Below are 14,076 nucleotides of genomic sequence, written 5' to 3' on the forward strand. Positions count from 1 at the left end.
GCTGTCTTCCTGCCTGCTGCCTGCTGCCTGCTGCCTGCTACCTTCCTGCCTGCTGCCTTCCTGTCTGCTGCCTGCTGCCTGCCTACCTGCTGCCTGCTGCCTTCCTGCCTGCTGCCTGCTGCCTTCCTGCCTACTGCCTTCATGCCTGCTGTCTTCCTACCTGCTGCCTGCTGCCTTCCTGCCCACTGCCCACTGCCCACTGCCTGCCACACGCTGGCATGTTTTCCACCATGATCTTCATGGACTCTAACTCTCTGGAACCATGAGCTCCAAATTAAACACTTTCTTTTGTAAGTTGCCTTGGACGTGGTGATTTGTCACAACAATTGAAATGTGACTAAGACATGTCAATGAACTACTTCCCTGTCATTATGCATTTCTGGGCCATTCCTTCAGCTCTCATGGCTTCCAAGTGTTTACTATCTCTTTGGCTTTCATCAAAATTAAAAAAACAATCATCTGCAATCCAGTTGTGGTGGCACATACTTTTAATTCCAGCATTCAGGAAACAGAGGCAGGAGGATCTCTGTGAGTTTGAGGCCAGCCTGGTCCTTATAGTGAGTTCTAAGATAGCCAGGCTTATATAGAGCAAAGGTTTTCAACCTTCCTAATGCTGTGACTCTTTAATAAGGTTCCTCATGTTGTGGTGACCCCCCAACCATAAAATTAGTTTTGTCCCTAATTTATAACTAGAATTTTGCTACTGTTTGAATCATAGTGTGAACATCTAATATGTAGGGTATTTGATATGAAATCCATGAAAAGGTCACTCTACCCCAAAGGGGTTGTGACTCACAGGTCACAACCTGCTGACACACAGAGAGACCATGTCTCAAAAACAAAAACTCAAAACAAATCAACTACATAAAACTGTCTAGGAAGGTTTTCTCTGGCAAACTTTCCACATAAAAATGATAATAGAGAAAGCACCATATAACTAAGGATAAATATTGAAAAAGCTGGATTCGGAACAAGAAAATTAATAGAATAAAACAGCATTACCTTAGCATTTTCTTTTGCTGGCAGGTCGGGATCATTGGCACCAGGCTCCTCGAAAACCCTTCAGAGTGAAACACACAATAGGATCAGTTCTGTTCTTTAAAAAGTTCTGGAATGTGTATATTAAACGTATTCTTATTTGTATATTTAAAACTTAGTTTTTGTTTAAAAAAAAGCCAAAGCTTTTAGTTACCTCCTCTGCCTCCACTTCTCTCACCAAAGAATGACAGACGGCCAAAATATTTTCAGGGGTTAAAATGATTAGACACTGGGCATGCAAATTTCCTTCCTCAAGAGCTGAACTAAAACAACTGATTATTGGTTCACATGAGTTTTGCTACATTCAGTGTGTGATATCTAACACAAATACAAAACAAATGATAATACAAAACAAGGCAGAAGCTTTTCTTAATTGGTGATTGATGAGAAAGGACCCTGCCCACTGTGGGTGGTACTATCCTTAGGCTGGTGGTCCTGGTTCTATAAGAAACCAGGCTAAGCAAGCTATGAGAAGCAAATCAGTAAGCAGCACCCTTCCATGGCCTCTGCATCAGCTCCTGCCTCCAGGTTCCTGCCCTGCATGAGTTCCTGTCCTGACTTCCTTCAATGATGACCAGAGATGTGGACATGTAAACCAAATAAACCCTTTCTTCCCTCAGTTTGTGTTGGTCATGGTGTTTCATCACAGCAATAGCAACCAAGCTAACTAACAACTAAGTCAGCCATCATCTATGCTGTAACCCAAGTTTCTATTACAGATTCCTTTCTCTTTTCACAACTATCTGAAATGATCCAACTGAACAGTGTGTGACACACTGAAACTTGTATTCCTAAAATCAGAATATAGTTTGCACTGGTTTGGAAAATGAAATGGGCCCTTTAATTTGAGCCCACATATGAAGCATAAACTTGGCCTCCCTTTCTGTCTTGAGCTAGCTTTCTTGGAATTCTCTTTCAAGTAATGTTTAGCAGCAATTACATATGGATCCATGTTCAGTCTTTGGAAAAGTTTAATCAGAGCTGTGACTACAAATGAGCCAGCTCTGGGCTTCAGACACTTCGGAAAATATGTGGTGAGGCCCAAAGAGTAATTTACATGGAGCTTGATTATATGGTGGGCCAGAAACAGCCATGGCCTGGGGGGCCCCCCCCCCGGCCCCCCCGTGTCCTGGGAGGCCCTGGGGCAGGGCGGAGAAGCTGAGCTCAAGGACACTACTCACAGGCACATAGTGAGTTCAGACAGAAAGTGCCAAAACATGAGAGAAAACTACTGGAAGCCTGTACCTGTGTTGCTCCAGGTCCAACAGACCCGCTTGCTAGGGGGAGAAGGGGAAGGTGAGAAAAATAATGAGGTGCGAAGCGTGTTTGCCGGGTCCGTGATGATCATACACCACGTTCTCAAGAAAGATGGGGGAACAAAGATGTCTGCCAGGCTGTGCAGGCCCCGGACCAGTGTGAAGTGTTTGGTTCTGGAACTGCAGTTTTCTCCTGATTTTCCCTCATTCCCTGCCTTTCTCCCTCCTTTCTTCCTTTTCTCCCTCCTTCCTTCCTTCTTTCCTGCCTTCCTGCAGTGCTGGGGGTGGACTATAGCTAAGGCTGTCCTTAAACTCATGTCTGCCTCCACCTCCAGAGTGCTAGGGTTGCAGGCTCCCATCACCATGCCTGCTGCACAACTGTAGTTTTCTGGGATGGAAAAAATGAATCAAACAGGTGTGTAGGCCTTGCATGCTGGTAGATGGTACAAGCACTCACAAACTAAAGGCGACACCCACAGGCCAATGTGGAATTGAACATAAAACTGCAAACTATTTGATCACGGTGTTAATTTTTTTCTATAAATCTAGTATGTCTGGTGCACGAAGCTCTCGTCCCTTCTGATGGCACTAAGCTGGTTTTACTCAGAGAAATGAAAGCCTGTACCTGGTCTGCAACTCGTGTGTCTGTATGTTTGCCTCTTTTCCCAGCAAGACTGCCACCTGCTGTTTGCTTTCTTCTAGAGGAACTGACCGGGATTCCATGTCTTCCTGTATTAAAAAAGTGTAAATTATTTTAAAAACACAACATTACATATTTTTCAGCAAAGTTAAAAATCTTGTTAAAGCCAGCTTTACCCTCCATTCGGTTGGGTTGTAGACTGCTCGTTGTCTGGAAAACTTAATGGGTTCAGGCCAATCTGCAGGATAGCCAACCCAGAGGCTAGACTCGGTGAGCATGGGTGACTGGGACACAGGAGGCTGCACGGAAAAGCAGAAGAGTGGTGTTTGAGTCTCAGAGAATCCACACCCTGAAGTCCACTTGCCATCTACATCACTGCTTAGAGGAGCGATGCCGAATCACAGGAAGTGCACGCCACAACTAGCTGCGACAGACACCAGTGAGTGAGCCTTCCACACCACTTAGAACCACAGTATCAGGAAGTATTATGCAGAAAGACACCAAAGAAAAGCTTCTGACTTAAGAGAAACTTCTGATGTGCAGGCCTGTGTTAGACCTGGGACATCCAGAAAAAGACCACTTTGGTCACGGGACTCTTTCTCGGCTGGGAGATTTTTATTTTAATCTCTTCTACTTTAATATTTTAGAATTTATACATTTGGATTTTGTTGTACACTGTGTTTTAATGATTTATTTATGTTTTGGAGTGTTTTGCTTGTATATATGTCTGTATACCCGGTGCATATCTGGTAGGTCACAAGAGAGCATTGAATCCCGGGGACTGGCGTTATACCATGCAGGCACTGGGAACAGAACCTGGGTCCTCTGCAAAACAAATGACGGGCTCTCTAACAGTGTGAACGCGGCAAACACGGCGCCAGTACGCTTTGCTCTTTTCCATCCCCTCTCCCTTGCTAAAGCAGGAGACTACATTTGTAAAGCTAGCTCCCAGGGTCCATTTCATTATTTGGCCACTGACTCATTCCTGAGACTAAACACCAAGGTCCACCAATCAAAAGGCATCATTCGGTTAACACTGGTTAACCTGTCCAATCAAAAGGCTAACACTGGTTAACCTGGCCAATCGGGATTTACCAATCAGGTGTCATTCTAGCACAGACGCCCCCTTTTCTCCTTAAAACTCACTCCTGCAGAGACACCTGCAGTAGCCTTCGTCCAATTTATCCGCAGCACCCTCCCACCCCCAGCCCCCCTAAAACCCTGCTTGTCCCTCTGGGGTAATTACTCTCCTTTGTGCTGAGAACTTGCTGTCTGGGTGAGTTCTGTCCCAACTCCAAGGCTTCCTACACTGGTGCCATGCCTCGGGTGGGTCTCCAGGACCCCCAGTAGTCCAGTTCTCACACTTCCCAGAACGTCCAGTTTCTTCTGCCTTCATCCAACAGCGGCCAATTAGTGAGTTTCTCCTTGCTAGCTGTCCTAAACATTCCAGGACATCAAGTGATGACTGAACCAAATGGGATTTTTGTTTTTTAATTTAAAAAAGTTACTCATGTGAATGGATGCTTTGTCTGCATGTATATATGGACATTGCATGTGTGTCTGGTGCCAGGAGAGGCCAGAACAGGGCACTGGATCCCTTGGAACTGAAGTTACAGTGTGAGCTGCCACACGATGCTGAGAAGGGACCACTGAGCCAACTCTCCAGCCCTGAGCTACACAGTCTAAGGAAATAGAAGCAATTTATTGAGAATTGACCTCAAGATACTACTAAAATATAAACGTGTATAAGGCTTAATACAATTAAGCCTTTGAAGTGCCATTATGATGTCATAGGAAAAACAAAACCCTATTTTAAAATCAACCAACCTTCTTTTCCTATGCCTAAGCAGATACTGATGGATCATATTTCCTAATTGGACCATGTATAAATATAGTTTAAAACTGGACAAATGATTTTAAGTACCACATATTTGCCACCATTAAAATAGCACATTTATTAGTTTTCACATACTTTCTGAACCTGTAGCAATTTGGATTCAGTAGCCATCCTGGGAGGGAACAGTGTGGTGGTGAGGGGGTGGGCAAGAGGTCAGACACAGGGAGCATTCAAGCCCCTCCTCACATGTACTTGGCCCTGGACTCAAATGGCATTTTACAGTTTAAAAGGCAAAAAAATCGCTGGGCTGTGGTGGCGCACGCCTTTAATTCCAGCACTTGGGAGGCAGAGGCAGGCACATCTCTGCATTTGAAGCCAGCCTGGTCTACAGAGTGAGTTCCAGGACAGCCAGGGCTACACAGAGAAACCCTGTCTCAAAAAAACCAAAAAAAAAAAAAAGGCAAAAAAATGTTAAGGTTAACAAAAATTTCCCAGGGTCATACAAAATGGCGTCACTGGAGGGCTGAGTCAGCAGGAAATTCTACTGCTGAGAGTTCTATCGATTCTATGGCAATGCGTGTGTCATTATTTTTGAGTGCCACGTCATAGCTCCTAGAAAACAGCCAAAGCTGAATTTGCTCACTAGTTGTTTCCCTCTGTGCTTTGATTTCATACTCACGTGGATGCAAAAACAAACAAACAAAAAAACAAAAAAAACAAAAAACAAAAACAAAAACAAAACTCCGAGCTGCTGCAGAGAACATCTGTTCTACATTTTAAATAATGCTGTGTCTCATGATCAATTTTCTTGGTTTTGTAACACAGATTAAGAATCTTTGCACTGGTAAGGGCTGCTACTGAGGTGGAGGTTGCCTTGTAACAAACATGCAGTACCAGAGTGACAGACACCAACATACGAGCTTGTTATCTACTCCGGAATGAAACTGAACCATTTCTAACACAGAGAAAGACAAGTTGGAAACAGAAGTCTTGCTTTGGCTTTTAGTCAGGAGAAATGATCGGATGAGAGACAACAGTGTGTAATAAGAAAGCACACGTTTAGTCAGAACATAGGAGCCGAAACGCATGAGAACTGCCCATCTAAGCCCCAGTCAGAGTCCGAGAGTCTGAGTCGGAGCATGAGAACTGCCCATATAAGCCCCAGTCAGAGTCCGAGAGTCTGAGTCAGAGGACTCTGAGGTGCTCTAAGTCTTTGCTCTGATGGCCTGTCCTAAATTTTCCCTTCTCATTTGCGACACAGCTCCTTAGAGCAAACCACCCCAGAGGACACGTCCTAAACATCAGGAAGGATAATGAATTTGAGGCACATTTAAAATGCTTGATATTGTTAATTGCTAGTAGTCTTCTGTGTGTTTCTTCACACTGAAATATATTAAAATTCTGTTTTAGCGTGAAACTCTATTCTAGGAACAAAAGGTGACCTGCCCACAGGTTTCTGGCCCTCTGCTAGCTCACAACGTGCAGAAGACTTAAAATGAGAATTTAAATGAGTAAGTAAAGACCTTCTAAAATCTAAACCATTAGAATATAAAACTAAGACTGTGAGCTGATATTAAAATCTAAGCACAAAACTTCAGAAATTAAATTTTTACACTACGGTTATTGAACTATTGGTTACTTGTACTAGCTTGTAACTATTTGGACAAAAAAATATATTATTTAGTTGTACATTTTTTAAATTATTTTTTAAATTGAAACTAGGTTCTTCTTTATACCCCTCCCTTCACTTCCCCAGCCCCCTCACCTCCCCTCTCTCCCAGATCCACTCTCCTTCCACTTCCAGTCAGAAAAGAGCAGGCCTCCAAGAGACAACAGCTAAACTCAACAAAACAAGATACAGTAAGACTGGGAAAAATACCTTATAGAGAGGCTGGGTGAGGAAACCCAATAGGAGTAAGAGTCCCAAGAGCAGGCAAGAGAGTCAGAGGCACGCCTGCTACCACTGTTAGGAGCCCCACAGAAGCTCCATTCGTGGATAGTGTTCAAACCACAGGCAGATCCATCAGCTGTGACATAAATTTTCAGTTTCCTTACAGCTTTGAAACATGAATATAATTAAAGTCACACAAGTAAACTATTTTTTAAATCTTTTTCCATTATTTTATTTTATGTGTATGAATGTTTGCCTGCGTGTATGTATGTGCACCCCGTGCGTGCATGATGCCTGTGGAGGTCAGAAGAAGTCTTCAGATCTGGGAGTACTGGAGTTACAGATGGTTGCGAGCCACCATATGGGTGCTGGGAACCGCCTCTGTAAGAGCAACAAGTGCTCTTAACACTGAGCCAGTTCTCCAGCCCCCAGTTAAAAAATCAAAGCACAATAATCTATATTTATCCCAAAGTTCCTGGCTCAAATTTCAGATTTGCTCTATTGTGAAAACCAAGCCTCATGGTGTTTTTTCCGGTATGCATTTTCCACACCTGATGCACAGAGTAGCCACTGCCTCTGTCACCACTCAAAGTAAAACAAAGCAGCGAGAAGCCCAGCTGGTCACAATCATATAAACACTTCTCTTTGGCTGACTTTTCAGATGCAATGATAGCAGACCATTGCTGAGTGTAAGAATATATAGAAAAAAAATTCAGAAAGAGAAAATTAATTTCATAGAGGGGCTTTTTACCTTGGAACTCAAGGTAGGCTCATCTTCTGCTTCTACGGGCTCGGAGCTAGGTCTGTGGGCGAAGCTTAAAGAATAAAAATAAACAAGGGGAGGGGACATTTGGTGATCAGTTATCTGTGCCATTTCTTTATGAGATAGTTAAAGTTGTCTCTGTTTAAAAAACAAACAAGCAATTTCTACCCCTTTCTGCCTCAACTGTCTATATTCAGAGGTAGCTTTATAGTCGTGACAAAGAATGGAACTCTGCATATCGGCAGAGACCCCCGCCCACGTGTCTTTACAGATTGCCTCTCTTGAAGGCTGAAATGAAAACCCAACTACTGGCTCACACATAGCTTTGCTGCCTGAATTATAAGAGAAATACGAAACAAGGCTGAAATAGTGTTCCCTCTTTGATGTATCCTCCTGGTTAACAACTGCAATTCATTCAGAATTGGACATCTTGATCCTTCATAGTTCAAACCATAGGCTGAAAGATGCTAGGGTGTTGTGCTGCCTTAAAACAGCACAGTCTCCCCAGAAGTAGAGGACAGTAGTTAAAGATCACATGTCTACACCGTTACTGACCACATTCTCTTCAGAGAGATGGAAACATTAAAAATTATTTAAAAAAACAATTATTTTTTCAAATAACTTTCATTTTCAGATCTTCACAAATCAGCAAAAATTCCTCATAGGCTCATTCACACTCCAGGAAGAGGATGTGGGGGCCCTGGTAACAGAGCATCTAATTCTCCAGGAATATCTTCCCTCCTACGCACTCCACTCCCCAATCCCCTTCTTCAGGGCTCGATCATATTCTCCTATGGCAGTGTAGTATGATAAAAGTATCTTTCACATTCTGAAAGACTGATTTGCTGGACATCACAGCTAGAGTTAATAATACACCTTTCTGTCACTTAAGACTACAATCCTGCTGTGTCCTCAGCCTGTTTGTTTAACCTGATTTTAAGAGAACCATGTGACAAACATTGTTCCTTGGCTTAGATTTCCCATGTAATCAGCCTATGCTGATTTACAGCCTATGCTTATGCACAGCTATAATCTCAAGTTACAGACCCTCCCTTGCCCTTGATAATACAACGATATCATTTGCTGAAAGCAGCAGATAAAGAGGTTGGTGGTGCAAGCCTTTAATCCCAGCACTTGGGAGGCAGAGGCAGGTGGATTTCTGAGTTCGAGGCCAGCCTGGTCTACAGAGTGAGTTCCAGGACAGCCAGGGCTATACAGAGAAACCCTGTCTCGAAAAACCAAAAAAAAAAAAAAAAAAAAAAAAAAAAAAGAAGAAGAAGAAGAAGAAGAAGAAGTTGAACGAAATCTTAGAGAGTAAAACATTTACCATAAATGTTAAACTCAGCTTTTGGATACCAGCTGGTAAACATGCTTGTAGTACTGTTTGTCATCTGGGTAGGTTGGTGTCAATAACTTGATCTCTGTAAACATTCTGTCAAAGATTTCTGTAAAGTGTACCATTCCACCCCCATGTGATGCTTTCTGTGCTCTTCAGTAAAGACAGAAAAAAAAATGTCTTTGTCAAGGGTATTTGTGTCAGGAGATACACACAGGATGAAACACACAGGAGCATGAAGTACAGAATTCAAATCTGGACTTGTTCTTGGTTAAATGACTCCAAAGGGAAATGCTTTTATTTCTTTCCTCAATGAGACACCAATGCATGATGATGGTGACTCAGAACCAATCACTAATGCATTTAATCCACACTTTCTCTGACCGTAAAGCTCAATCCTGTGAAAGCATGGACTCCTGAGGAAAGATCAGATCGACTCAAATGATTAACAGTGCAGCCTTATTTCTCAAGCCTGGCAAACACCCTTGAGGAGCCACGCCTCGGCCTCAGCTTGGTCTGGTAGGACTTCTCTAGGCCACAGATTCAACTTGCCCTTTTCTAAGTGACTGTGTATGAATTAACACTGCAGCGGATGAGACATCTGCTGCCATTACAGGTGCTTTGACTAGCTCAAGTTATTTTAGCCCTGTTTAACAGAACTTTTGATTTCGTTTTTTAATTTTTATTTATGCTTCTCTCACATGTTATATTCTTATCGAAGTTCCCCCTCCCTCCTCTCCTCCCAGCCTCTCCCCTACCTCCCCTTTGAATTCTTTATTCTGATATGCTCTTCTAGATTCTGCGCTAAGGATTTCCAAATTACCTTTATCACGTATGCTACAATCCCCAAAGTGCTCATCTCTTTTCTAAATGTGTGAGCATCACCCAGAAGTTGTTCCTGCATAGACCCTGTCTGTTGACTTTGTTGTGGTGCCTGGAATGTGTTGCACTTGCTGTTCCCATCTTTATCCTCTCCTCTGGGCTTCTCTATAGTCACCCGCTATGTTACTAAAACACTAATCTAATAATTGGGGGGGGGGGTCTGGGTGCTACTGGCTTAAGAGTCATGAGTCTCATTGCTGCTGGTTGGTGTATCCAAAGAAGCCATTTCAGAGTCTTTTAGTCCCAAGCTCTCTGACAGATTAGCCAAGTGTGGGAGGGGATGTGTGGAGAGGAATTCTAAACACAGGTTCAAGTAACCACAGGTAGTTAGATTAGTCTTCAGCATTCCCTGAAGTCATGAACTGTACATGTAAAGGAACACTTAGCAGTCAGATATAAAAAAAAATAATGAAAGAGAAGCTGAAGTAATCATTCATAAAAGTAGTATATTCATTGGAAAGGAAAATGTTGGCAAGTAGAAAAGTCAGTGAAAATATCTCCCAATGAGATTTTTTAGTATTATTTATACAACATGTAACTGTTCTTCACTTCTAGTAGAGTAATTATATATAATATATAATATATATCAATTCTATATCAATGTTTGTGCTATGGCCACACGTTAGTGAGAGCTTCCCTAAAACCTTTAACTACTAAAAACAAGCCAATGACTACCAATAGAGTGTTATAATAAATTACTGGATTTTGTTGATGCATGGAAGAAAAAACAACAGAGTCTAAACTTGACTTTCTGAATTGGTGTTATATAGACCTGTATTTGGGTCTTTTTAATCTAGGCAGAGGAAGAAGAGACCGTGTCATAAAGTTATGCAGGCAGACGGTCAAATTGTAGGTCAGATACACATCACTGATAGGATAGTGAGCAAGTTAACCTGCCTTCTGATGAGAGTGGCCAATTATGGGGACAAGTGTGTTCTTTCCTTGTTGGTGGTGTTGTTTTGTGGCTGGTTGGTTGGTTAGTTCTTGTTTGGTTGATTGGTTTTCATTGTTGATGTGTGAGACAGTTTCTCTGTGTATCTCTGGCTGTCCTGGAACTCACTCTGTAGACCAGGCTGGCCTCAGACTCACAGATCTACCTGCCTCTGCCTCCCAAGTGCGGGATTAAAGGCCTGTACCATCACCACCTGGCATGAGAAGTAAGTTTTACCAGAACACTTTGCATACCTTCTGTGATTGCTCTGAAGAGGCAAGTGTTATGTTCATCATATTGAATGTAGCCCAGGTAACACACAACAAAAACTTGTTTCTTTTCTCTGCATTCACTAAAGACTGGCTTAAACAAATTAATCAAATCTTACCTTGTTTTAGAGTAGCATTCAGGGCATGTATCTGCTTCTAAAGATAAAGAAAGACTACATTTTAAATCAACAAAATGAATAGAAAAATGAAGAAAACAGAGAAGCTTAATCTTTACATTACATGGCTGGGACGTCCTTTGTCAGAGCTGGTGCGTGTTCGACCAGGAAGGCTGACTAGACCAATGGCTGGCAGTGAGGGCATTGGGAACTCTTAACCTCTTATGTATTTCAAATAAAAGGTAGGGAAAAGAAGGGTCTCGAAATGTAATCTATGACAGTTAAATGCCTCTGCACAGCCTCACAGTCACGACAGAAGCCTGCCAGACTGACAGCAAACTGTGCTGTCAGCAAAGACAGCACTAAACCTGGCTGTGTCAAATGGCTCTGCGGTTTTCTGGATCAATGACACCAGGGACCATCCTGTTCTTACTTTATTATTACAAAACACAACTTCTCTAGGTTTTCATTAAAAACCGTGCTGTGTAAGAGCAGTCTGTAGGCATGGTGCAGTGTGGTGGGAAGATGCTAATAGCCACTTCCATTTTGCTTTCATTAGAAAGATCCCACAGGAAGAACACCCCTTTATATGTTTATCCACTCTTACAAAACCAACAGACAGGTGCCTAAAAAGATACAAGAAAGTTGGTATCTGAGAGAAAAAAATGTAGAAATAAACTTATTGGAGCTGGAAGGGTAGCTCAGCAGTTGAGAGCATTGACTGATCCTCCAAGGATATAAGTTCAATTTCCAGAACCCACATGACAGCTTACTATCATCTGTAACTCCAGTTCCAAGGAATCTGATGCCCTCTTCTAGCCTCTGAGGGTACATGATATGCACATGGTGCACGGGCCATGTACAAGGCACCCATACACATTAAATTAAGTTTAAATTAAAAAACACCTATTAACTTGCTCAAGCTTCCAGAATGTGGCAATAATAGAGTGATGGTGGCTTTTAATTGTCAACTTGACTCAGTCTAGAATCCCCTAGGCAGGGTATCTCAGTGAGGGCTTGTCTAGATTATGTTGTCCTATGGCCAATCTGTGGGGATTACCTTTGGTTCATTAACTAAGGTGAAAAGACAGACCCTACCTACCACTATGGGCGGCACAATTCCCTGTGCAACTGATCGTGAACTCTGTAAGAGTGGAGAGAAAAGCTAAACACAAGCATGCGTGCATCTACTCCTCTCTTCTTCTGACCACAGACTTAATGTAACCAGCTACCTCAAGCTCTGGCTGCTGCCAACTCTGGACTTGTAAACTAAGATAATGCCTTTCTCCTCTAAGGAGCTTTTTCCAGGGTATTTTTAATCACAGCAACAGGAAATGAAACAAAGACATATGAAATCACTATAATCAGAGAACTTTCCTCCTCACTCTACTTAGAGAAAACAAATGGTTGGACTCTAGCATTTCCCCAGAACAGAAAATATACTTATAAAAGGAAGGTTACAGATTCAGATCAATAATAGAGTAACAAACAAACGTAGACACACAGACACAGGCACAGGCACAGGCACACGCACACACACACACACACACACACACACACGCACATACATGCATGCATGCACTCCTGCACACAAATACAAACTCAATCTGTACACTGACATCACAAATGTTACTTCATCAGTCTTTCTTACTCCCACTTTATCAAGGGCAGGTGGATTTGAGTTAATCAGAGGACTGACCTGAATTGCAATCTTCACAAATTTCAAGTTCCTTCTCTGTGTGTTTTGAAGCAGTTTGGCTTTTACAATGCATAAAATGTTATAAGCAAGATTAATATTTTAGTAGTCATATGAAAAGTATTAAACAATGACATTAAACAATTGAAGGCTTATTTTATAGATTATGGGAATGAAAATTATGAGGTTAAGAGACCAAAGTTTCTTACAAAGTTTTCAATCAAAGAATAAAATATAAAAATGTAGACGAAATGGACATGAATCTAAAGTAATACAGCCCAGACAAGAAACTGGACCAGTTTGACATCGCTGAAAGTGCCTAAGACTGTTTTCCAAACAGACAAGTTTCTTTTCTTATATGCAAGTTCTTCTAAAAGACAAGTATTTTATTGGCTTGTTTTTATCATGGAATGTTCAAGACTTGACAAGTTAAAAAACACGAACAGAGAAATAACAAAGTAACAGAATACTTTGCTCTCTAAGGCTGAACTTCTTTAGAATCCCAAAGATGTGTCATATCACAGGTGCAAACAAACACTGGGGCTGGAGAGATGGCTCAGGGGTTAAGAGCACTGACTGCTCTTCAAGAGGCTCTGAGTTCAATTCCCAGTGACCTCATGGTGGCTCACAACCATCTGTGATGGAATCCGATGTTCTCTTCTGGTGTGTCTGAAGACAGCTACAATGTACTCATATACATAAAATAAGTAAATAAATCTAAAAAAAATAAAACAAAAACCAATGTCTACACTTAGCAGAAATCTCTTAAATTAGATCTCTTAGATTATTACCTGTTTTATGTTTGTGATGTGTAATTCTGAAGATAAGATAATTACTTGTAACTATAAATTCTCATTACTTTAACATAGTTGGCAGCAATTATAACACTAATGAATCACAACTATGCATGAAAAACTAGTAAAAGCAAAGACCAGAGCTGGAGGGATGACCACTATTCCTTCATACTGAGCCACATTGCTTGTTTATTGGCTGGTCAGTTATTTTGAGAAAAGGTCTCGCTTTGTAGTCTGGGTGCCCTGGAGCTCACAGAGACCTGCCTACCTTTGCCTTCTGAGTGCTGGAATTACAGGCTTACACTGCCATACCAAGCCTCTGATCAAATTCTTGACACACACATATGAACACACAGCATATCACCCACAGAATGATACTTAATCTCCATGACAACTGGGGAAGAACAGCAAGTTCTCTGGGAGAGATTCCTTACCATCTACAACAGATCATTTGAGGGACCAAATATGGCAACTACCCAGGAGAAGAGCACAGTGGGGCAGCCCACCCCTGAGACTTCACATAAGAAAGCAAACTTCCTCCAGCGTTATTTGAACCTCTCAAGTTTACAGTGGAAAAGCAAAGGAACCCACCAAAGACCATCACCGTGGATCCATAGGCTAATGTGG

At 42.0% G+C, this 14,076-nt stretch overlaps 1 protein-coding gene across 1 annotated transcript in view; it reads right to left on the reverse strand.

The window, feature by feature from the left end:
* Window positions 1-14,076, reverse strand: part of LOC114630727 (ankyrin repeat domain-containing protein 36C-like) — a gene marked incomplete at its 5' end in the record, with an annotated part of 109,288 nt that overhangs the window by 78,274 nt on the left and 16,938 nt on the right. The window contains 4 exon segments of the mRNA XM_028779014.1: window positions 1,003-1,060; window positions 2,920-3,023; window positions 3,111-3,233; window positions 7,414-7,477. Of these exon segments, the coding sequence (XP_028634847.1) occupies window positions 1,003-1,060; window positions 2,920-3,023; window positions 3,111-3,233; window positions 7,414-7,477 (349 nt within the window).

This window comes from Grammomys surdaster, unplaced genomic scaffold (genome assembly GCF_004785775.1).
Source record: "Grammomys surdaster isolate TR1022 unplaced genomic scaffold, NIH_TR_1.0 67, whole genome shotgun sequence".
In the NCBI taxonomy this organism is placed as follows: domain Eukaryota; kingdom Metazoa; phylum Chordata; class Mammalia; order Rodentia; family Muridae; genus Grammomys; species Grammomys surdaster.